Source organism: Rousettus aegyptiacus, unplaced genomic scaffold, assembly GCF_014176215.1.
Source record: "Rousettus aegyptiacus isolate mRouAeg1 unplaced genomic scaffold, mRouAeg1.p scaffold_m13_p_5, whole genome shotgun sequence".
Taxonomy (NCBI): domain Eukaryota; kingdom Metazoa; phylum Chordata; class Mammalia; order Chiroptera; family Pteropodidae; genus Rousettus; species Rousettus aegyptiacus.
In genome coordinates this window covers 68753677-68780423 of record NW_023416308.1, presented here as the reverse complement: position 1 = coordinate 68780423, position 26747 = coordinate 68753677, and the positions used below count along the sequence as shown (strand labels likewise).

The 26747-nt window shown below is 35.1% G+C and overlaps 1 protein-coding gene across 30 annotated transcripts in view; it reads right to left on the bottom strand.

The window, feature by feature from the left end:
• DLG2 (discs large MAGUK scaffold protein 2) overlaps positions 1-26747 on the bottom strand; it is a 1668408-nt gene that overhangs the window by 23705 nt on the left and 1617956 nt on the right. For 20 of the 30 annotated variants that reach the window (XM_036221811.1, XM_036221806.1, XM_036221807.1 and 17 more), the window contains one exon: positions 3364-3463. In XM_036221811.1, coding sequence (XP_036077704.1) covers positions 3364-3463 — 100 coding nt within the window. Of the gene's footprint in view, positions 1-2496; positions 2543-3363; positions 3464-26747 lie in introns of all 30 variants that reach the window. The other 10 variants (XM_036221812.1, XM_036221810.1, XM_016160379.2 and 7 more) reach the window with 1 other exon arrangement.

Genomic DNA, 26747 nt, shown 5'->3' with positions numbered 1-26747 from the left:
ATTCTCAAAATGAAAAAAGATTGTTGGAGATCTTTCCTGCTTCAATGAGTGAGTAGAAAATCTTGACAGAAGAAATGAGTCACTGAAAAGCTTTTTATGAATCAGTTTGATATTTCTTTTTTCTTTTTTTTTTTTGATTCTTGCTTAGGTAGCTCTTAGATTCTGGAAGAATGATATAGACAAGAGATAAAAGGCCTGATACCAAGCAGGTCCTGGCATGAAGTATGTTTCTAATTCATGTTGAATGACTTGCTTGTATAATATTGTATAATACTTAAAACTATTTTTTATGAAAATACAGCTCACTTAACAGAGATGCATATGCAAGAATTAGAGCTTTTATTTCCAAAATCATATCCTTTCTTCTGTATTATGTATTAAGTTGTAGATAAATTCATCAACTAATCGACCTTTTTGTATATTGGGTTAATTAAGTGAAGAATATGTGACTACTTGATTTCTGAAGCTCATTAGCAATAACTTACAGTTATTCAGCTTTTTAAAAAGTGACAGCTATTGTACATTTTTAGAAAAAGGAAACGAATGTATAACATTATTCCCTAACAGTAAAAATATGTTTTAAAATGTATTTGATGTTATAGATACTTGCCAATTGGTAGAGTTAGTTTTCTTTTTAAAACTCTATTGAGGTATAATTGACAAATAAAATTATAGTACATTGAAAGCGTACAACGCGATGACTTGATGTATGTGTATACATTGTGAAAGGATTCCTACATTTTACAAAGGAAAGAAGTGTAGATGAATCAGTGCAAATTCGTTTTCTGTTACAGAAAAGAAAGTCCAGGCATACACCTAGCAATGTTTGTCTTTATGTACATGACTATACTGAACTGGGGATGACAGGGTTTTACTTGCTTTTGATTTTTACTTTTAAAATAATTGAACAAAGCTATACTATCTGTGGAGAAATTTAGGACTATACAGTGTTTTATTTAACAATGAATCTTAGCATCAAGATATTGTATAACAGAATTTTTTCCACTTTGTACATAAAAAGAAATTGAAGATGTGTTCCAGCTCAGGTCCAAATTATACCTAACAATAAAATGAATTGGCAAATGACCTTACCTAGTGAAATCTATTCACTTTTTAAAGAGTAAGGAAACATTTGCATAAGGCTTCTGTCATATTTTTGACATTCCAACAGCAACTACTTTTAGTGAAGCTCACGTATTAGCAATATATTGGAATGCTTTCCTTTTCCCTCTCAGTTGAAAATTTAGAAACTCTCTGATGGTGCTTGATGCTGTTCGAATAACGTTGAAATCAATATTTGAACTTCAGCCGCTAATTTAAGAAAAATTTCATGACCTATTCCATATAGATATTCAAAGGTAAAGTTTTCATCACATTAAGGAGACCAGTAGTTACTCTTGATCAGATTTTGTTTTCTATATATACATATCTTAAAAAAAAATCCAAAGTAACAATTTGAAAGATGAGGGTATCATTACGCAGGGTTATGTAAACAGCTCTTGAAAACAAAGTTCAGCTCGATGCTATTTTGTTTTATACAAATGAAATGAACAGCTTCTAAAAATACTGCCCATAGCTGTTAAAACAAAACAAAACAAAAAAATTTAACATGTGATACAGTTACAAAAGACACAAAATGCTGTTCTTATTTCACTGGTGCCTACACAATGGAGTTAGTATTAAAGAAAGAAAAGTCATAGCATAGTACATTAATACACAGGATTATTATATTTTATTGCTCAGTGCAATGAGACACAGACTAAAGGCATTAATAACTAGAAGATTTAAAGGTTTAATATATTTTATTTTCTTCTATAAAATGAAGACTCGATTATGTAATGCAGCTAATACATCACTAATAGAAAAAACATATTAACACATATCTAAAACTTTGTCATACAAACGTTTCAAGCAGGACCACTGCAAGTCAGAAAAAAATCATTCAAAGTTAATAGCAGAGAATTATTTATGGAAGATCGAATAGCTTAGTATTAACTTTTTGAGAATGCATGTTCCTTTTGATTATAAAATAGCTCCTTTACTAATAGCAACATACAACCCAATAATGGAATTTGGCAAGTCTGGGTGAAAAGGCAGAAGAAGGGACATAAAGTACATTTCTGCTTTCCTGTTCTGGAACATTTAGCTCGCCCTTTCATTCAACATGGTTTCTTGCTCTCTAGGAGGTGTAAGGCAGCAGAGCAAGCGATGCCACAGATAGCATCAGGACCATGTTGGTCATATCACACGATCAGAAAGGGAAGGTTGAACTGCAACAGAAGTTACAGTGCCTGACACACTTTGTTTTTCAATGCTGACATGCAGAACAAAACGGTTGAAAATTACTTTGTAGGAGCATTCACAGCTAGGTAACAAAGAAAACTCGTATCTTGTGCATGCTAGGAGTGAAAGGCCCTCAAGAAAAGGAACAAAAGCCAAACTCAAAAGGAAGGGAAAAGAAAAGAAAAGTTACAGTGACCATTCCTGGGAACTTACTCAGAGTCTTTGTTCCATAACCGTCGTCACCTAATCCGGGGATGTCCTGCATGGAAGTCCCCAGAGAGAGCAATGAGAGAGGAAGAACAGCCACGGAAGAGGAAGGAAGAAGTCAGTGGAGTTGAAATGGATACTACCATGACAGACCGTGTTGCCTAAGCAATCTGGATCCCAGTTTCTCTTCTTTTGACACAACTTTTACCCCAAACTCTCTGGGCTGAGACTCAAAGATCTGTAAAGCAACTCAAATGTTTAAGCAGAAGATAGTTACAAAAAAAAGAGAAAGATTCAGTAGATCCCATTTTTCCCACTGTCAATGTTGCCACACAAGTGTACCACTTAGAGCAATGATGTACTCCAAGTTTCACAACAAATTCTTAGATTTAGCATATACCAGTACGAGCTCACTGCTCGGCAAGTTTTTAATGTTTGTTGGGAGTGAAAGAGTGAACAAATGCTAGTGATCAATAGAAGGAATTTAATCACTCCCAATTAGCTAGCATTCCAAAAAATATGTATGGCAATGGAATCCAATATTTCTGTCCAGAATAGAATTTGTCTCAAGCCCCAGAGAGTTGCATGATAGAAAAGGCAAATCAGACCCAGTCCTGGTCACAGATCAATGCTGTTTGGAAATCCCAGCTTCCCCAAGTCGCTCTCCAATGCATTCTGCAAAGAAGAGCCACGTCAAGGGAAGGATCCAGACTGCAGACAAACACTGGTCACAGTAGTAAGCCCTGACCTGCCTACCTGCTGTGTTTGTTTGCCTAGGCGTGTGACGTGGGGGAGCCTACATCATGCGTGTTGCCCGTGAAGGATTTTTTTCTCTTGTGTTGCATGTGACATTCTCTTTGAGAATCTACTTACGTTCGGGATCACTGGTTTCCTGCTCACTCTGCTCCTTGTTCTTGTAGAATGGGAATTTTCGTGAAAAGATGAAGCTCTTTTTACGCTTGTCATTGAATGACTGTGAAGGAGAAAAGGCATGGGGCAAAAACAGGGGACGTCTAATTGTTGTCACACTCATGCTGACAAAACAACTAGTTTGTAAAAGCAGAGAGAGCTGCAGTGACGCAAGTGGATAGTTTAAAGAGGTGCCGGAGGATCCCTAAAGGCAGATTTTATTTTCAAGGATTGTAAATTCTGAACAATGACATCCTGGAAAAATTGTCTCCTAATTAAAAGACAGATACATGATGATGAAGGAAAAGAGCATTAAACTGCAAGCAGAAGAACTAGACTGACTGGATAGGCCATCACCTTAGACAGGTAACTGAATCTCTCTGAACCTCTAACTTCTTCATCTGCATAATGAAGATGATGATAGCAGCTCTTAAGGTGTGGGACTCACGTAAGGCAGTAGGAAAGTAAAGTGCTATACAAATGCTGTCTTTATCATCATCATTATAATTAGGTAGAAAAGATTTTTACTTGATCTAGACATCGGTGTCTAGTTGTCTTTTTAAATAAGTTGAATCTGATTTACTTCAGGTTGGATTTAAAACCACAAGAGATGTGTGGAATTTTATGATATATGATATTATAGTTGTTTCATACACAGATAGGATAACTATAGTATCATATTCTCATTAAAAGAGATTTGACAATAATTGAGCCCCAAGCCCTCATTCATAGACAGAGGGCCAGAGGTACAGAGAGGTTGAGTCCCTTGCCAATATCACAGAGCTAGCTAGTGACAGTCAGGACACAGTCAACCAAAAATCTGTTAAGACTGTTACTAAAGAAGTATTAAGTTGATATTAACTCGAGCAAGAGAGATATGATGGTTAATTATCTATATTCTAATATAGTAGAAAATAATGGAAGGACTGTCCTTAAAAATGTAAACCACTCCATTCACTTAAATGATGCTGAATTTAAAATAATATATATAAACATAATATAATACATATATTAGAACTTATTCATTCAAGTGAATATCAGATGCTTGTATAGAAGACTCAAGAAAATTTCATTTATTCCCATTGTTGCTGTTATGTAAATGCTTGGGGTTCTTCTTTGGGAACTTTGTTCAGTCATTTTATAAGCTATAAGCCATGCAAGTCTTAGTAATTTCATACTCATTTATTTAAAAAATATGTTTTGCCAGTTTGACTGTCAACCTTATTTGACTGATTTGGCTCTGAGGGCTATTCTCCAAGGAACAAGACATGTTACCACATAGGTATTACAATGAATGTAATAGACTCTGAAGGTAATTTGACAAGGGGTATTCTAAAACGGTTTTATCAATGGCAGCTGGTAGAAATAAATGTAGAGCCAGCGAGGTGACTGCTTAAAAGCAAAAGCATTTGTTTAGACGTGTGTATTTTGGCCTGTTGGCGAGAATCAGTTATGTGCCTTTATGGATTTGAAGTTTGACAAAATGGTGTTGTCAATGAGGTTGGTACCATCATTCACCTATTGCTATATCAAACATCCATTTTGGTCATCATGTTAATTTAGGAAATGTTAAAGCACTAAGATGTGATTCATTGCTTTTTCAGTTACTAGAAACTTTCATCAAAGTCAAGGGAGTTTAATTTTACGTGTCATTAAGAAAGCTTTAAGAAAAATAACAAATATTTACTAATTTTTGAAGTTAAGAAATGCATTTTATAATTTATATTCAAGAAGTAGAAACACATTCTTAGGGAATAAAGGAGTATCACTTCAGAATTTATTACTCTGCTGATAGCACCTATGTTCAATATAGTTTTATCATAATTTGTGATTGAGGATTGGTGTTCAAAGACAAGGGTGGGAACTCCCCCCTCCCAATTTTTCCAGTTAAAAAATGGTAAGTTCTTAAAGGAACATTAAATATTTTTGCATCACTCCAGTTTCATGCTACTTTTACATTTCAAGCATATTTAAATTTCAATAACTGAAAATAAAAGAAAAAAATACCATGTAAGAATTAATGACACATGACATTGCAAGATATGTTAGATGTTTAACTTCAACATTACGATGACTTGTCATGCAAAAAAATTTACAAATTTTCATGCAAATACAAAACAATGCCAAAGGAGTAAAGCCTGGGATTAAAATGTAGACACAGATGGACAATGCGGAGGCCTCTGAGAGCCAAAATGCAGCCACATGCAAACTATATCATTTAAATTGTCTCGCGGGGTCAAAAGAAAATAAAAATGTGTTGCTTGTGATAAATTCTTATTTTTTTTCAAAGCAGGGACTGTAATGTGTTAACATTTCCCAAGAATGAAAATGTGTGTATCATGAGTCATCTGATTGGGACATAATATATAGCACCACACTTTTTAAAAGAACAGAAACTACATAACAATTCCTCAAAAATAAAATCATCTAACATATCAGTCTTATTACCCAAAGACATTTTGTACGGGAGTTACAGAAAATGTAATAGAATAATTGGCGGTTACACTGCCTTATATTTACAGACACAAAATCGAATCACAACTTTAGCTCACACTCACATATTTAAAAGTCACATATTTAGGGTCTTAGTTAAACATTTCAACTATAAGAGGTTATATGTAGTTTATGATGCTCTAACACTATTCTTATTTTTTATAAGACATGTTTAATACAATTATGTAACCTTTTTTGGTTACTGTTAATTTTCCTCTTAATTTAGAAAAGGAAAATCTGTTACACGAGTGTTAGGTGAGAATAATAAATTAGCACTTTTACTATTTCTAGAGTGCATGACTCTAAAGCAACTAAAGGCTGGTTTACAGCTCTATTAATCATACTTGATCAATGCTATTTTTTCTCTGCTTTACAGTATCTGAAATCACGATCCCTCACTTTTGTGGCAGGAAATTTTTTGAATAGGGTTTAAAAAATACCAATCACATGTGACAAGTTGGCATGTCTAAGAATTCCATTTTGGAATTTGACCTGAATTGAGTTATACAAACGAAAGTGATAAAACAATAGCTAGTTGTTTATTGAGCAGTTATTATGTGCCAGGCTTGCTTCTAAAATCTTTACATATGTTAACCTCCAGTGTAATTTTATGAGGTTGGAACCATCATTACTCTCATACTACAGATGAGGAAACTGACATTTACAAATATTCCGTTTCTTGCCCAGAGTCACACAGTTGGTGAGCAGTGGAGTCATATTTGAATTTGGAAGTATTCCTGAATGCAAATATTACTCTTCTAATGAGTGGGACAGATTCCTGTAACCCAAGACTGTTTCAAGTTTATATTTAAAATTATTAGCATTTGACTCTTGTAAGTGATACCGCAACCTGACATCATTCCCATGGCTTCACTGCTTCGCAATTACTTATTTAAGCCATCAGATATTATTGGCTTCAATGATATTTTTGTGGGTTATGTTGTTACAATTTTTCAATACCCATTCATGTTTTTGAGGGGTAAATTCTATTGTTATTATTCTGATGATAATGTAAAAAGAAAAGTATTTTGGTGGGACACTGTATGACTAGCCATTAAAAGGTTAGTGCTGAGGTAGGGAATTCAGAGTGAGACGTTTCAGCTAATGGGGTTAGCTTTAGGGGAGATAATTATGTACTAAAATTAGAATGTACTGATGGTTGCATAACCTTATGAATATACTAAAAACCACTGAATTGTACACTTTAAATGGATGACTTGTATATACTATGTGAATTATATCTCAATAAGGTCATAATAAAAGGATCCCTTCTCCCAAACCCCATACCATGGGATGAGAGGAAACAATCACATGTTTTCAATTTTATTTGGTGTAAATATTTTTGTATTTAATTGAATGAGAGGAAACCACCCTCCTCAACCTTTGCAATCAGATGCACATGGATGTTTATCTGATTCTGTTGTGTCTTGTTTAAATGAATACCTTTCATGTTGTGACAGACATTAAAACACCCATACAGAAGTTAGCATATTATCACTGTCACTTAGAATTTCTAAATTATTAAGTCAAATGGCATAAAATTGCCTAGCTGACCCCAAGATGTGATGACGTTGGAAAACTGGCTTAAGATACCATACACACTTCATGAAGAAAGGAAACAAAACAACAAGCAAAACATAAATCTTCATTTATTTTTATCTTTCTCGTCCAGAAAACTTTTTAACTATGGGTGTGTTTCAGTTTTTGTTTTCATCCTCTTGTTCTAGTTTTTCAAGCTGCAAATGTTTCATAGTTCTAAAATATCACCTTCATGATATGAATGTTCGCTAGGCGAAATTTACGTTTAAATTTATACCAAGACCAGATACACCTTTTTGGTGGCCTCCTTATCTTTTATAAATGCTTCTTTCCTCTTAATGCATTATTGTCTCCATTCTTCTAAAATAACTGTATTCCCTTTGGAAAATTTTTACTATAAATTTAGGACACCACCTGATAATATATATATCTTGTTTTAGACAAAAAAAAAAAAAAAAGAATTTAAAACAAGTGTGGTTCAAGAACAAGTAATAATGTGACAAAGAGTTTGTTAAGGGAAAAACAAGAGTTGGCTTGAGATATATCTATTCCTAGAAATGTGTCTATATGGATGTACTATACACATATGTGGCATCTATAAGATTGTCCAATTCAAAAAAGGTTGCTTTTTCACTCTTAAGAATTAACGAATCTAGTCATTGAGCATCAACAGCTGGTCACATCACATACACAAAAAGACAATCAAATGATACGTATTTCTTGATGGGAGAACAAAATATTACTACAAACTAGTTCTGTAAATCTCTACTCTCAAAAAAAAAAAAAAGAGAAAGAAAGAAAAAGAAACAAAAGAAAACAAAACCCTCCTCTCCTAGATCTGACTAATCAAACCTCTCTCTCTATGCAACTACCAGTTTACAGGAACAAAGAGGACAGAGAAACATCATAAATTATACTATAAGAAAAATCTGGAGCAAACTCCAGAAGACAAATGACCTGGTTTCTTAAATATAAAAATTAAAAGAAAATAAACAAAAATGCAGAGAAACTTTACAGATTGGAAGAGACCTAAGACGGATAAACCAATTTCAATACACTTCATTTCTGGTTCAAACAAACTGTAAAACAACAAAGAACAATAATGCATTTATGATATTTGTGAGCCAATTTGAGGCTTGAAAAAAGAGTGGATATTTGTTGATCCAATAATTGTTAATTTTTATGCATGATAATGGCATTGTGGGCATGTCATGTTAAAATACTTACAGTTAAAACAACTTGACACATTAGACTTCTTCAAAAAATATGAGAGGAACATTGTACTCTGACTATTTACCCTTAGAATATATTTTAAACACAGCATTGTAAAGAAACCTTAAACTTCACTTACCAGTTTTAAGGTTAGTTGACTTCTGAAACCGTTTGATATGTGAGTAATGAGCCAATGAGTGAATACATGGATGTTGCTGGGAAACGGGTTGTCATTGTGAGTGAAGGGTGAAGCACAAATGTGGGATTGGGGATGGAAAAGAATAATCTTTTGATGGTTAATAGTAATTAGAAGCATCTGGTATAAACTTACGATTTTCTAAAAAAGTTTATTTCCTCTCTTCCATCAAAGGAACCTAGATGTAATGATACCCAGTAGCAGAAAGCATACCTGGTGCTCAGATTTTGTCTTCTAAATACCATTTGCCATGAAAAGGAACCAGGGGTTTTTTTTTGAGAAATGGCTGATTTCAGAGCAGGGCAAGTAAAATGTGTCTGAAACATTTTGTTGGACTGGAAAGTAAGAAGTGCTAAACACAAACACAAAACTAATGGTGACATCTCAAAAGGACAGTGAAGCTAGTTTAAAAGGAGTCACACCAGCCAAACTTAGACAATTTGAATATTAAAATAAGTATATAACATTTCAAATTAAAAAAGAAATTCATGAGTACTGGAAGATTACCGTGAACACCTAACTTAGGTAATTAAAAATAGGGAGCAATAGAAAAACAGTAGAATCCCAACTAATAACTAGAAGAAATGATAAAGTCAGGAAATCACTATTTTTCAACTATCATAATAATAATTCAGGCAAGAGTCATTGATGGCTGCTGAAACTATCAATCAAAAATGTGTTAGGGAACAAGACATTTATCTCCTTCAAGATTATTTAATTATTAATAAGAAGGGTAAATTTGCCTCTATAGGGGAGTAATCTGGTAGATACCACCTTAACCAAAAGATCAAATTTAGCATTATCAAATAGTGGGATAACTTGACACCATGTACCTCCTGATGGGAAATACTGAGAAGTAAAAAATATTACTTATGTAGTATTCCTACCAAAAATGTATTAGCTAAAGTGAACCATAAAGAAACAATCCAGCAAGTTAAAATTAAGAGACATCCTCTTAAAATATCTCAATGTCATGAAAAATATAAAAAGCTAAGGATTCACTCTAGATTAAGGAGATAAGGAAACAGGACAAATGCAATGCGATATATGATTCTGGATTGAATTCTGAATCAGAACAAAAAATGTTATAAATTCTACAACTTCCTTTTAAAATAGTTCAGGTGATGGATATCTATTATGTATATTCTCATATACAGGAGAAAATACAAAATGAGGTTAACCATGCATAGGTAATTGTTGAAGCAGAATAATACGTAGAAGTTCATAATTTTATTTTTTCTACATTTTTATATGTTTGAAATTTTTCATAATAATTAAATTTGACTCAAAATTCATACCATACACTAAAATTATCTAGAGATAGATTGCAAGCCTAAATGTAAAAGCTCAAACTATAAAATTTCTAGAAGAAAACATAGAATATGTTTGTAATCAAGTAAGCAAAGATTACTTGGATAGAACATAAAATCACAAATAATAATTTTAAGGAGTGGTAAATTGGATTTAATCAAAGTTAAAAAATTTTTGCTTTCAAAAGAGGTCATTAAGAAAAGGAAAAGCTAGCCACAAACTGGGGAGCAATATTTACAATGCATATGTGTGACAAAGGACTTTTATTTAGAATAGTGAAAAAACTTTTATAATGTACAATAAAAAGAAAAACCACCCAACAAAAAAATGGGCAAAAAACTTGATTGAACACACAACATAACATATGCAAATGGCCAATAAACATATGAGAAACATCATGAGTCATCAGAGAAATGTAAATTAAAGCCAAAGCAAGATACCACTTCATACCCACTAGAATAGATAACATGAAAAGGACTAACAATAGTAGGTGTTGGTAAGGATGTGAAGCCATTGCAATTCTTGACTAAACTATTGGCGGGAATGCAAAATGGTATAGTCGATTTGAAAAATAGTTTAGCAGTTTCTTATAAAGTTAATTACGTAGCTAACCCATGATACAGAAATTCACCTTTGGATATTTACTCAAGAGAAAAAAAATCTGTCTACGAAAAGGTATATATAAGAATGTTCATAGCTGCTCCAAACTGGAAACAACACTAATGTCCAACAATAGGTAAATTTATAAAATATATTATATTGATACAGTGAAAAACTATTCAGCTACAAAAAAATTGAGTGTCTGATACAAGCAACAACATGAATGAATCTGAAAAGTATTATGCTAAGTGACAGAAGGCAAACATAAAAGAGTACTTATTTATGTATGATTCCAATTATAAGAAGTTCTGGACCAGGCAAAACTAAGCGATAGTGTTAGAAATCAAATCAGTGGTTGAGGAGGTAGGAAATATGTCTTATCCATCTTTACCATGGTTAGAGCCATGATACCTCCCCAAATATATTTCTAGCCGAGGGTACTCTTGTAAATGTATATAGATATATCTTCTACAGCTGTACTTGGGTGGCAGTTATAAAAACCTTTTCCTCTTAGTCCATCTCTTGAACACTGACACATCTTTAAGGTTTTGCTTTGGTGTTCTACCCAATAGCGTCACAATGAATGCCACTCATTTTTACATATTTCTTTTCAACCACATTATGATCTCAGAGCAGGTACCACATCATTTTTATTTCTATATCTCCAGTATCTAGAGCATAGTAGAAACTCAATAAATATTCATCAGATAAATTCATACACCAAAGCATTGAGTGATGATTTCCATTAGAAGTATGAGTAGAAACTTGTGGGGGGAAAAAAGGAAAATAAGGAGTGGGGAGGAGGAATAACAAACATCTGTAGAAAAAGGGGAAGAATAATAGAAGAATAAGAACCATAGCCAAATGAATAATATTTTAAATTGCATTTCTCTGTAGTTATTATTTCTCAGAATTTGATTTTGTGATGAATTTTATCTCATAATTCTATGCTCAATAATCTGATTTAGTTTTAGGTGCCGTTTATTATAATAAAAACACAGTTATTTGCGTGCATATTTTTGCATAGTTCACATTTTCAGCTCTGTGGTTCTTAATTGAATAACGGAAAAGTTTAAAAGATATTAGTAGTATTCGTAGCTTCCAAGAAATTTACTATTTAATTTTCTTTTTCTATTTATTTTCTGTTTCTTTTCCTAACTAAAAAGGTTAGTTTGTTATAAAAAAAACTTTTTCTACTGAAATGAAACATGCCTCTTTTAGGGCAAATTTGAAAGAAATAGGAAACAAATTTGTTATTATCCTAGTACTGAGAAACAAATCACCTTTAGTATTTTTGCTTTTAAAAAATTTTGTTTAAATTTAGTAAATAATTTTGTTTAAATTTAGTAAATAATTTGCTTTTATTTACTATTATAACATATAGTAAAGTGTTATGAGAATGGACATTGGAATTGAGCTGTATGACCTTAAGAATATTGTTTAATCTCTGAGCCTCAGTTGTGAGTATTTAAATATGATAACATATAAGAAGCACTTATCATAATGCTTAACACTTGGTAAAGTTCGATAAAAAGAAGCCAATTATTTTAACGGCAACATTTTCCCACACCATTAGAGTCTTTGGAAGCATCAGCTTAAATAAATGCACAACAATGAAATGAAATTAGTAATTAACAAAAGAAATTTGAGAAAGTCTATGCATACGGAAATTTAAAAAAAGCAAACACTTTTGAAATTAAGGAATGATCAAAGAAGAAATTGCAAGGAAAACAGGAAATACTTTTAGACGAATGAAAATAAAGACACAAGATACCTAAATTTATGAGCTACAGCTAAAGCAGTGGCACTTAGAAATTTTTAGGTATAAAAATGCCTATTTCAAAAAAAAACCTCAAATCAATAATCTAACCTTATTCTTTTATATACTGAAAAAAGAAAACTGAACTAAATCTAAAGCAAGTAGTAAAAGAGCAGAAATTAATGACTGGAAGATAGAAAAACAGAAAAATCAATAAAACCTAAAATGGGTTCTTTGAAAGATTATTAAATTGATAAACCATTAGCTAGACTGACCAAGAGAAAAAGAGAGTACTAAAATTAGAACTAAAAGGAGATATTATTACTGACCTTGCAAGAAACAAAAAAGAATTATAAGGGAATACTATGAACAACGAGTACCAATAATTAGATAACTTAGATGAAGTGGATAAGTTCCTAGAAAAACACAATCAAAAATCACTCAAGAAAAAAAGAGAACTCTGTATAGACCTATAACAAATAAAGAGATTAAATTAGTAATTTAAATAATTATCCATAAAGAAAGGTCAGATGACTTCACTAGTGGATTAGACTAAATATTAAAACAATAAAAAAAACACCAATTTTTCACAAACTCCTCCAAAAGATAGAAGAGGGAATGCTTTTCAACTCATTTTATGGAACACTATTACCCAGATACCAAAATTAGAAAAGACATCATAAGAAAAGAAGACTATAAATCAATATATCTTGTAAACATTAAAACAATTTAATATTTCATAAAGTGGATTTACCACTATTGGCTATTCCTATATTGTTGGACACTTCTGTTATTTTCCATTTTTTAAGTACTCTATGTTGCAATGAATATAACACTTTCATATTGATTTCTAGAAGTTGAATTATTGAATTGAAAATTAGGAATAATTAAAAATTTTTGACACTTTGCCAAATTGCTTTCAAAATGATCTGTAGTAATTGACATTTCCACTAGCAGCCATTTACTCTTAATATACTATTGGTCCCTATGATGTATCTTGACTGCTTTTATTCCCCCTACTAACATCCCCAGCACTCTCCTTATCACCCCATTATAATGTAAGGCTTCTGTGAAAAAGCTACATTTAAAGTCTATTAGCCAAGAACAAGATTTATTTAATCAAATTGTAAGAGAACATTTATACATCCTACAACTGGGAGATTAAGCTCTGGTCTTTCCTTATCAAATTCTTTGCTTGAAGACTTTTCCAAGAAAGATTATTTGTCACAAAAGTATAAACTTATATTACCATTACATTAAAATATAAATCTATAAGACAATACAAATTTTGAAAATAATATATTTATAATTCAAGACATCATATCCGGAGACATATTAAAATCATTGGTCTAACTATTATTCCTGAGTAGCTCAGAAGTATTGTGCCAGCACTCCTCCAAGCAACTGAAAAGGAAGATTTTGATTTTATCCATCATCTACTGCTGTTGACAGGCGTGCTCTAAATGGCCCGAAGAGATTGGGGGAGGAGGGGTATCATTCTGGATACAGGGCTTTGGTAGACTAGGTTTAGTATAAATCTATTTGCTAAGCTTCAAAGTCTTCCAGCATGAATGAGGACATGACCTCAAATTGGGGGGATGAAAGTACCAGAGAATCAGACAACAAAGGTGATGCTGTTGCACTGTGTGGTCTACTACACATAAGTTTTTTCCAGTCTGTCCTGCCTTGCCAACTTGAAACTTTATTTGTGTGGTCACTGAGTCATAGCTGCAGTTGTTGGAAAAAACTAAAAATTTTTTTTTCAGGTTTATTGTAGCTGATGGTACCTTCATGCTGCTGTTGGCTAGGTGGTCATACATTTATTTATTAATAAATGTATAATTTTTATCATTTACTTAATTCATTAATAAATTTATTAATTGAATGGCTACTATGTCTTTCTATGTGCCAAGCCCTTAGCAATTTAGTTTTCATTTAAATAGATATTGATATTTATGATCAGTGCTAGAAATAATAAAATTTAGTAATACATCTGATAATTTGTCATTCTCTGTCAATTTATGCACCATTTTGTGTGGTATACTCCAAACAAAATTGCCAGGCTATGTGACTCCAATTAATTGATTCATAATTTTAGGGTTATTCAAAAGTTCATCTTGAAGCCACAAAATGCTATTGTTTATACAACAACCCATAGGATTTGAAAACAACACCAAACAAAGAAGCAAAAATCCAAAATCTTCATTCCCTGCTTTCTTCATTTTCAAGATATTCTCATCATTATGACATGTTAAATTAATTTTAAACTTCTATGTGTTAGAGAAATGGGGATCTGAACCGTTGAGTGTATCAGATATTGGTCACATTGCCAATTTCTCACCTTTTCCTCCTGCTAACAAACACTAGCAAGCAAAATCTCTAGGACTCATAGATAAAGTCCAACTAGTTGATGAGTGTTGGGCAAGAAGAATGCCTTTCGGGAGGCAAAAGTCAAAAAATCCCAGAGGGAGCCAAGAATCAGAATGAGGAAAATGAGGAGACCTGGGTTTCCAGTGTGACTTGGGCAGGTCACAACTCTGGGCATGTTTCTCCACCTCTAAAACAAGCTGCTTAAGCCAGCTGATCTCTGAGGTTTCTTTTATCTCTATCATTCTCAAATTTTGAAACTTCATTCAAGGTCAATTTTTAAAAATTCCTTTTTTCCCCTTTCTATTTTAGTATTCTCTAAATGCATTGATAATTGAGAGGGTCCTTTTATTTCTACGATTTTTTTTTCCCTCCAAAATTGAGTTTGACAAAAAACCTGATACTATCTTAATCTTAATGATATCAAATCTTAATTATCTTTAATGAGCCTTAATTGAGCACTTACCAGGTTAGGCTTCTCTGACTATTCTAGGACTCTTCCTTTCTCATCACCTGGAGTCATCCTGTTTGAGATTTAAGTTTCCTAGTTGCCTTATTGATATTAGAATTTTTGTTACATCTTCAGCCTAACTGTACCAGTATCTCGTCTTACAATTTTCCTTTGCACTTCCAATAGAGCCTCAGGACAATGAATGCAGCAAAATCACTAACAGATACTTGGTAATCATAATGGCATTTTAAAAAAACTAACATTTGTTAAATGCTTACCTATTGGCAGGCACTTTTTAAAGTGATTTATATAGATTAACCATGATTGCTTTGCACATATCATCCTCTCCTATTTAGTGGCTATAAATTACACATAAGGAAACAGAGGTATAGAGAATTTGAGTCACTTGGTCAGGGTTTACACAGCTACAAGTCATGAGCCAAGTTTCATAAACAAACAGTTGGCTCTAGAGTTGAGCTCTTCACTACTCAATACTGCCTTTTCTGTGACTGCCTGCAAAGATTCCAAGTATGCATTCGACTCCGCTTTCAGCATATAGTCATAATAATGACCATGGCTGAGAACTTCCTCAGGCAAATTACACCTGGTGGAATATTATAATTTATATCTGAAAAATAATCTCTGTTGCTTTATTCTTTTCAAATAGTTCAGATAATGAGATTTCTGTGATGGGTGCTCTAGGGCTATAAGAACACTGAATGCTTTCTACTAGTATGAAGTAATACACTATTTGCAGAGAATATGTTGCTCGTTGATTTCATTTCTTCATTCCCAGGAATGCCAGTTCTTCCACAGCTTCCCCAAGGGCTTCTCCCCTTTTTGGCAATCTCTCAGGCCAGTCTTCACCGGCTTGCCTACATATCTACCATGAATATGATGTGACCCCTACTTAGCCAGCAGAAAAACAATAAACTCATTTACCTGTGTGAGAAAAAGACTCTCACTCACGTCCATATGTTGATCTACAACAATGGAAAGTAACAGAATGCTCCATCTTTCCCCATTTCCATTGCTGTCTGTCCAAGCACTTTGCAGTTACTCATCTCATCTCTCATGAACCGCCTGATAGAGGCTTTTCTAGCTATTCCAAGCTCCTCCTCTACCGTAGGCAGTTATATCCATTTATTCTTGCAACAAGTATGTACTGAGCGTATGTGAACCAGGTCTGTGCTAGGAGCTGGAGCAACAATAAACTCTAAAGGACCTCACAATTCAGTGACAGATTCTTGTTACTGGAACAATGTGTGTGCAAGGAACTAAAGAGGCATCAGGAAGGCAGAAAAAGTTCTGCTGTGGAGGGGAGCAAGAGGAGAAATGTGAACTGTATATTAAAGAATAAACCATCGTTCACCAAGAGAAATATGGAGAAAGAGAGGGAGGTTATGCTACCAGTGAAAGGAGTTAGGCAGGGTTCTTGACTGTTCTCTGACAAACTCAACGTGTGTCTTTTCTCCAATTAGAATGGAAACTCATTAATGGTAGTGATAGCAACTAATATTTATTGAGTTCTTTCTCTGTACCATTGTCAATGTGTATCTTGTTAAACATTTTACACTAATTATTTCACTGGATCCTCCCCCTCCAGCTCTCTCTCTCTCTCTCTTACACACACACACACACAGACACATGCTCACACAACCTGCCCATATTAATATACATATGCAAATAAGAAAGCTGAGACCGAGAGAGGTAACCTTGCTGATACGTGGCTAAACTAGATTCGAACTCAGTTCTCTCAGACTCCAAAGCCTAAACTTCATGATTTTATTTTCTGTTTGCAATTTTCCTGGGCCGAGTATAGTAGTTGTCTAAGCAATATTGTCTGATGAAGGATTGGCTGACAGGTAGCTGTCCGTGGCAGGGTACCCATGCTATATCCTATTACAGATAGGAAGGGAGAGACCAATGAGTTTATTTCACAATTTGGTTTGTTCAAATGAAGGTATGTGATGGTATGGCGTGAAGTCAGCATCACTATATACTCCCAGGTCTTTGTTAAGTGAGGAGCGTGCACAGGGAAGAGATTAAAGCCCAGGCCTGGGATTAGACAGGTCCAGGCAGGCACATTGCTTCTCTGATAGGCTCATTTTCTTTTTGAGAGTCTTTCTTGCTAGTAAGTTTGATCCAATTTACTAGCTGTGTGGCCTTGAGGCTAGTTATTTAACCTTTTCTGGAATTCATTTTCCTTATCTGTACCATGACTATAATAATTCTTACTTCACATCATCACTTGAAATAAAAGTCCTTTTGCTATTTTATTTATTTTTTTAAAATTTAAATTATTTTTTCAACACCTTATTCCCCACCTCCCTTATTTTATTTATTTATTTATTTTTCTGAGGCCGACTTTATATGTACATTCTCTGGGAATATTTATTTACTTATTTATTTTTAAATTTTACCTTTTGACCCTTTTCACCTATTTTTCTCACTCTCTATCCCCTACCTCTGGCATCTACCAATATGTTCCTTGTATCTATGTACTTTTTCTTTCTTTCTTTTTTTTTTTAAGATCCCACGTACTGTATAACAAAGTTCATACAGTATTTGCCTTTTTCTGTCTGACTTATTTCACTTATAATGTCCCTGAGGTCTATCTATGCTGTCACAAAGGGCAAGGTTTCATTTTTTTTATGACTGAATATTTCTTTGTTCCATATATTCTCTCCCATATATATATCACAGATATTTTTATCCATTCATCTACTGATAGACACTAAGGTTGCTTTCATATCTTGGCTATTGTAAATAATGCTGCAATGAACATGGGGTGCATATATCTCTTTGAGTTAATGATTTTGGGTTTTTGATAAATACCTAGAAGTGGAGTTGCTGGATCATATAATAGTTGCATTTTTAATTTTTTGAGGCACTGCCATACTGTTTCCTATAGTGGCTGCATCAATCTATGAATCCCACCAACAGTGCACAAGTGTTCCCTTTTCTCCACATCCTCACTAACACCTGTAATTTTTTGTCTTTTTGATAATAGGGAGTCTAATAGGTCTGAGGTGATATCTCATTGCGGTTTTCATTTGTTGCATCATCAGCACCACTGGTAACAGATGAGACTCAGAGAGGTAACTTGCTTTGTTTGTGGGGCTTACTGTCTACAGTAGGCAAATATCCAAGCTATGCGTGCTATGGAAACTCAGAGGAGAGACTACCTACGGGTCCTGGCCCTTCCTATGTCTATGAGCTTAGGAAAGTCACGTTCCCTCCTTGCTCATCAGCTCCCTCTTTTGTCAATCAGGGAAATCAATGAGATGATTTAAAAGGTTCTTCACGTAGTGAAGATATCTCCTCTTCTCTCTGCCTGTTCTCTGCTTCTCCTTCCTCCTCCAGCTAGGAGAGGTACTCGGCTTCACCTTCTTAGATGATGACTGAATTTCATGAACTGACAGTTTGCTCTGTCTGCAACTATCTGATGTCAACTTCAGACCTAAAGCACAAGAGGTCACTTGAGGCATTCATATCTCAGGAGTAATTGAGGGCAAACCAACAAGTAAAGTACAATAATAAATAGCATTCTTTGTAAAGTTATACCTGATCAAATAATTCTCACCTCCAGCCTGAATGGAAGGCAGGATTACTCACAAGTGGAGACAAATTCATTACAGCTTAGACTGCTGGGCCCTCAGTTAATAGTTCCTTTTTAGCACCACACGTCACAGGGGTTAGGACTCTCACCGCAAGTTATGTCATATGACATGCGATTAGAGAGGTGGTTTCTGTCTTGGGCACTTTCGTCTAGTCTACACTGCGCCTTCCATCTACACATTTTCTTTGAGATGCATTTCCTATTGACTGTGTTTTCTAAAACAAGCAGAGCCCATTAGAAGAGTGTATCATAGTTCTAGAGAGATGTGAATGTCCCATGGATTTCTCAGTGGTTCATTTTTAGGGGAAAGAAGTACAGATATTTCACTTGACTAGGATTTGAATTCTAAGATTTTTGAGTGCAGAGATAAAAGCTATGAAAACACATACACATACCTCAGGGGACTAGAAACACCTTCAAAATCTTGAACACTTTTTTTAAGAATAATTTTTCTCTCTGTCTCTGTCTCTGTCTGTCTCTCTCATACACACACACACACACACACACACACACACACACACCTTTCTGATTCATGCTCATGTTACAGTCCAGCAAGTTCATTGTTGTTTCTGTACTAAACACTAGGGATCACTGTGTGAGTCTGTCACTGTTACTCTTTGTCATTTTAAAGCCGTAGAGCATGCTTCTTGTGCCTGGGGAGCATTTTTTTCCCCCAACATCAACCAGAAACTCTGTGGTCATCCTTGATTCCTTGCTTGTACATTTCTGTCACTTTTTCTCTGTGCCTCCTGCTACAGTCCTGGTTTGAGGGGACAATTTTTGCACTTTGTTTGGACATAAAATTCACATAACAATTGCTTTCCACTTGTGAGAAAATGCACTTGCATCACTTAGTACAGTGCCTAGGAAGTAGTGTTTAATAAACAATATTATTGCTCTTTACCCATTATCAATACTCATTTAGGAGCCAAATAGTACATATCCTAGTAGAAGATGCTACATTTGACAACAATATCCATTACTCAAAGATACCAAAGGGATGGGGTTCTAAAACCTCCATCATAGGCTATTGTAGTACTAAATGCAACCAGGCATATAAGGACTTAGCCATGGCAAATGCTCAATAAATAATTATACTCATTCCATAAGCATTTATTATTATTATTATTATTTTTGTCAAATGTTATGCTCAAGGCTCCAATGGCAAAGTGTCGTTTAGAAATAAAAATTAGAAAATGCAAATTAGAAAAAGTGCAAATTAGATAGGGTCAACTCTCTGGGAAGAGGAATGGTCAAAGCTCACTTCTTAGGCTGGCTCTTGCCGAATGGTATGTGGGATGCGTTTTTATTCCCCACATTGTCCCTTCTGCAACAGTGTGGTTATAGTATTGGGAACACAAAGTGAAGAGCTCACAGTTTAAGCAAATCATTACCACACTGTGTAATAATTGCTATGATGGAACTATGCACAATAAGCTGTGAGGGCACCAAGGAGGGAGCAATGGGCACTGGGGAAGCTGGGGGTTTCAGAGGCAGCATCTTAGCTGAAAAATAAAGAATGAGTAGGAGATTGTCAGGTGGAGAAAGAGCAAAGCTTGGTTCAGGTAGAGGAAAGACTTGCCCAACAGGGGGCGCAAAGCCACCTCTTCTCCCTTTCACCCTTCTCAAATTCTGTGGATAGATTGTTAAGATTGCGGGTGGGGCTCAGAGGAAGGGCTGAAAAGACACTCAAGAGGCAGCTCTGGCTCGCACCGTTAAGAAGCCCTCAGTTACATATAGCACTACTGAGTATCTACTTCTGTTTAATAAATTATCAAGCAGTAAATGAACATTATAAATTTTTCTACAGAAATTAAATGCAGAGTTCAGAAACCATTCTTTATCATTTAATCAGCAACTTGAAATGTTTGGATTATAAACCCTGAAGAAGAATTTTGCAGTCGACAGAGAAATCACAAAATCTAACCATCAAAGTTTTACACACTTTCATCATGAGGGAAGAGCCTACTTACTATTAAATGAAGAAAAAAAATAAAAAGCTTGTTTCTTGGGTTCCTCAGCCCACAGTAGGTTAAAAATAGCAAATTCAATTTGGATGGGGGCTGGATGGAGGCATCTGTAGATAGTGCCAGAAGACTATAGCTGAGCCTTGCATAGTGAGACAGGCATGGAAAACAACCGAGTTTGGATTCAGCTGCAGAGGAGAGGGCATCTGTAGTATGATAACTGAGGTCTATAATTATTCATTTAACAGCTCCTTCAGGCCCTGTGCTAAGGGCTGGCTAGTGGGTGTACTGTAGAAAAAAGTAGTGAGAAAATTGAGTGTTCGAAGACCTGACACCCAGCAGGTACAATTCAAAGAAACTTCCACACAGCGGCCACTGCCATGTTTACATTGTGGGTGAAGATTTAATATCACATTAACTTCGTTTGATTTTTGTGGCTATAATATACAAATACTAATATATATATGACATTTAATTTGTAAAATTGCTTTAATTTTATAGATAATAAGAGTTATAAACATAATGTATTTGAATTAATTTTATGTTTATATATTTTATAAATATAAACATGTTTAGTCAATACTGGGGAGACCAGAAGAATTATTTTCTTGAAAAGAGTTCTCTGTATAGTTCTCATCTTACAGTGTTGTGCGGATTAATGAGAAAAATTCTTATACTCTAGTAAAATGCCTGGCTTATTAATAACCCTTAATAGATGTTTGTTATATTATTATCATAGTTTAGAAATAAATACTGATCAAAGTCAATCTCTTATTTACTAAATCTGAAATTTGCCTGAACAGGAAAGTTCAGTCCACTCTTGGGGATCAGTTGGGGGAAAAAGAGAGTGTCTCACCTTTAACAAAGCACCACTGAGTAGGAATCATAAATTTGTGTTTTTTATTGTAAAAACTGTAATTTGGGCTTGCACTCCTTTGGGCCTGGGAGGTGTTCACAGAATGCTTTCTCATGAATGAGGAGTGATGAGCTCTCACATTCACACTGAACACATGCTGCAAACCCATTAAAATGTTAATTCTTCATGACAGGTGAGCACAAGCCAATTGCAGAGAGAAATGGTGGCTTCTTGGTGCCTTCCAGAAAAAACAATCACTCAGATCAAGGGTGCCCAAATACCAGTTTCAACAAGTGGTAGTGTAGTCTCATACAAATATTCATAAAGTTGTCAAAACATGAAAGGCAAATGGCATAGCTGTGAGCTTTTCACTTCTTTTCAAGTGAGATAGGCTCTAACTTATTCTGACAAGTGCTAGCAGCAAATATGAGGCAGCCATTGGGAAAGCTCTTACTTTGTAGTTGTGTCACCCCAATTTCCCTGAACTCTATAAATAAGTGGAAACTGTTCGCATTGTAAGTTATTGCTGCTAACAAATAAAGGGTATTTCTTATAGCTTCTCCGTTGTTACTTATGCATACCAATCACTCTTGCTTCATGGAAAGTGTTGTTTTCCCTCTTTTCCCCTAAACAGATCTCGAGTGCACAGAATGTGATAAATCATAATCCTTAGTCATCATATGCTTTTCGCTGTTTCATATTTTCATGGTAGATGGTAAGTTCATGCTACTTATTACGTTATGATTGACAGATAGCAAGTGGGCTACACGTAAATGTTTTCCTTGAGAAGTGTAATTTTGATTTGACTTAATAGCTTTCATACTATGTCTCTAGGTTAATCTCGCATTTTAATGAAGCAAGTTCACCGTATCCCTCTTATTATTCCTATCTTATAGAGGTGGCTTGTCTCTGATGACATGGTCAATGGTGTACTAGGATCGCAGTACCAGGTCTCTTCACTGTCTGAGAGAAACAGCTATGTATCCGAAGTGCCAGCTTCCAAGGAATTTCAGATCTCTCCCAGATCCTCCGGTGTTTGCCAAGAGCAAGGGCAAAGGCTCACATATATTTGTTTCTCCCAGTGCTAGGACAGTGCTGGACATGAAAGACACCTTGTAAAATAAGCTAAATAATGAAACGATAGTCATGTGTCTTCAAAGGAAATTGGCTGTGGGACTGTGGACAGGTCGCCCATTTCCTCTGATCTTGCTCTTCAACTATGAAATGGATAACAGATCAAAGTGCTCTGCAAATATAAGGTCTTATTACTAGTATCCACAAGAAATTTCTTCATCCCAGAGGACTGGATCCATTATAATCATCGTTTTGCTTTTAACCTGGCAATGGGTCTAAAATTGGCTTCATTTTTTTCTTTTTTTTAAGTTTATTTTAGTGACAATTTTATTGATTCTGCTCTGGGCTGGTTTTCAGTTCAATTCCGTGGCTATTTCAGTATCATGTGAAAATTGGTGTCAATTTCTAACAGCACATAGCAATTACCTAATGCTGGAGACTTCAGTTGGCAGGTAAGGCAAATCTATCCGGGGGGCGGCGGAGGGCGGGGGTGCGGTGGTGTTGGGTATATATCTGCTTGAGGATAGGCCTAAAAGCATACATACAATATTAATTTCCGGCCTTGCTCTTTCAAGTTCATTCTCTCACTGTCATCCTAGTGGGCACAGTTACTTTGCACTACTTGCCTTTAACCCTTTTATCTACCAGTTAGTAACTCATTCATCATCCTCCACATGTTCATGGGTGACATTTTCAACATTCTCTGCTAATTGTCATTGCCATTTGCAGTGACAATCAGTTCCTATGATGGGGCCTCTGTGTGTGACCTGAGTCCTTCCATGCCCTCCAGCCCTGCCCTCTATGACCTCTGTGCCTGTCTACTCCAGTCTTTCTCAGGTACCCACTATCCATCCTCCCAGGGGCAAGACTCAATCTCTTCATTCATGAACATCGCTGCTCTGTCCAAATAACTTTTAAGGGTCCCCTGAGGATGAAGGAATAGCTTCCTCAAACTTCTTAAAGGAATACTCAATACCCTCTACTATTTGGCCTCAAGCTACATTTTCAGCCTTACTTCCTCCACTGCTCCCTGGCATGTGTTCTATGTTCTAGTCAAATGTGATAATACTTGCTGGTCACCGGACATCTCTATTCTTTTACTTTTGCTTCTACTGCTTTTTAAATGTAAAATGCAATTATTCTATAGTTGGAATCTTATTCAATCCTCAAAGACTTAGTTTAAATGCTACCTTTTTTTTTTTTTGAAACCATTTCTTAATTACTCACACAAAGAGTAAGCCCTCTCTCCCCTTTGAATCTCCAATAATACTCTCATATCTCTCACTAAACTTCCTTTGCCTATATATGTTATAGGCGCACACACACACACACACACACACACACACACACACACTATAAGGTAAGCTCTGTCATGGCAAAGGTGGGCCTTACTCATCTGTCTCTCTCCTCAGGGCAATATCCTATATATAAGGGAAATCTAAAACATATTTATCGAAATGAAAAAAAATTAACACTCAGATCACAAAAATCTTCTGCTAAGAGCAATAATAAATTGTTCAGTTCTCTATTCACAAGCTACAGCAAAAAACATGTATGCTGTACTTTTTAATTTATCTATCTACCTTACCTATTCTCATATGATTTAATTCAATATATGTTGGTTGAATGCCATGAACCATTTTAGGCTCTAAATAAATCAAATCACATTCCTTGCCTTCAAAGAACTTGCTATCTATTCTCTAGATTTTATTATTATAGTTGAAAAATTAGAGTCTCAGAAAAAGAAGCTAACTAGCTCTAGATCACATAGTTAGGAAACCTAAGAATAAAATCCAGAAATCTAATTTCGGAGCCTATTTTTTAAAAATGAAAAGACAAAGTAATTAGGTATTTTTATGAATATTGGGAACATATTAAAAGTTATTATTGACTTTTCAGACATTACATGATCTGTCATACACACAAAAAAATTCTCAACCCACATACAAACACATATAAATCCACAGTTATTAAAAGGCAAGATATATTATTTTTGCTTGCTGAAGTCTGGCTATAATTACTGTAACGAGGAAGTCAGATGACTGGGTGGTCACTTATGCATCTTTATCTTTCAGTATTGATATTTTAGCTTTGAACTAGTTAAAGATTTTGGCAAAGTGAAACATGCAAACTCTGAGGTATATGACTCTGGGCCTTTTACCTTAAAGAGTCAGGTTAAAGAAGCCCTGTAGTGAATCTGAATTTATTCACAAATAACTCTCAAAGTAGAAATGGGTTTGAGCTAAGTTTTCTGAATAATACCTAACATCCTAAGTTAACAGCAGGAAGAAAATTTAACAAAAGCTTCATCTGATGAAACTATACTAATTATTTCTACAATCACAAATTATACATCTCCTATTTATATTATCTAACCCCAGCATCACTAATTAGGTATGCTAATAACACGTAGAATTAGTTCATACATAGAAATGCCTTAAAGAATCAATTATTCTGTTTTGCTCACACAATAATATGTCACCGTGAAGGGCCCATTGTTGCCTCTTACTAGCTCTATGAGCTTGGGTAATTTATTTATCTTTTCTCAGCTTCCGTTTTCTCATCTATAAAGAGGGCATATTAGGAATACTTACCTTACAGGGCTATTGTAAGAAGCAAATGATCAATGCTTATACAAATAACCTCTAGAAAACAAGGCAATCTGCAGATGTGTGGAGTAATTCCCTCATGGAATGAAATGCAGTGGTTCTCCAATTCAAGAAGTGCTGATCAGGTCTGTTCTGGAAATTCCCACAGGCAGCCATGCAATGTGGCAGAGAACTCAGAAACAATCCTGACTTCTAGCCAAGGGCAGGGGCAGAGCTGGGGGCTGCAAGCAGTCCTGCTGCCCCCTCTACCTTCCTGCTCAACCACAAAGTTGGCAAGCGCCGGGTCAAAACCCCTCCTTGTGTAAGTGGGTATAGGGCAAAATTGAAGCAGACCCTCCCCTCCTTTCTCTCTGTGCAAAGGGGATTTGAGACCTAAAGAAGAAGTGCTTTTAGGAAACTACTCAGTCTAGCCTTTTAAAAGGGAAGAGTTTGAGGTGTGTGTGGGGTGGGGGGGAAGGGGTAGGGGTGGGAAAGAGATAGACTGATATTTCTAGGTACTTTACATATATTATCTCTTTTAATATAATTTCCGTTTTTACCTATGAGGTAATTGAGGCTTAGATATGTTATTCTAACTCTGATAGAAGTTGGTCATGCTGTTTGATACCAAATCTTTCTGCTATGCCTGTGTATCTCTAATTTTAGCCGGCCTAAAGAAATCTCTGGGAAGCTTGTTAAAAATGCAGCTTTCCTATCTCCATCCCCAAGGATTCTGATTCCACAGGACTGAGGTTGAGCTAGCCATCTCCATTTTTAAAAAGAGCCTCAGCTGATGTTAATGTGGGCGCTCTAGGCTACACATTCTTTTTTTTTCTTGTAAATATTTTCTGGTCTTTCTTTTCACTCTATATCTACTCTATGGTCCCAGCCCATGTTGTACTTGCATTTTAAAAATGGAATCCTACTTTCTAGGGTTGCTCTTTTTTTTAGAAATTTAATCCACCCGGCAGTAGAGCACTCTAACCTCTGCTAAAATCTTGCAAAGACTCTCCACTGCCCTCATGATCTGGCTCCTGATTTCACTCTGCCTTCTCTGCTGACACATGCAGCTTTGTCCTTATGCTTTTATATTTAATTGACACTAAGCTTCTTTGGCTTTCTAGTGCACAGTAGGCTTGTGCTCTTTCCTGGCTTTACCTGCCGTCCCCTCTACAACATTCTTTCTATCCTTTAACATCTGGTTAGATTTTATTTATCCTTCAAGCTTTGCTTTGGACTTTATATCTTCTAGGAACTTTCCTATGTACTCCAAGAGAAGCTTACAGATTCCAGGTCTGAGTTCAAATGAGACC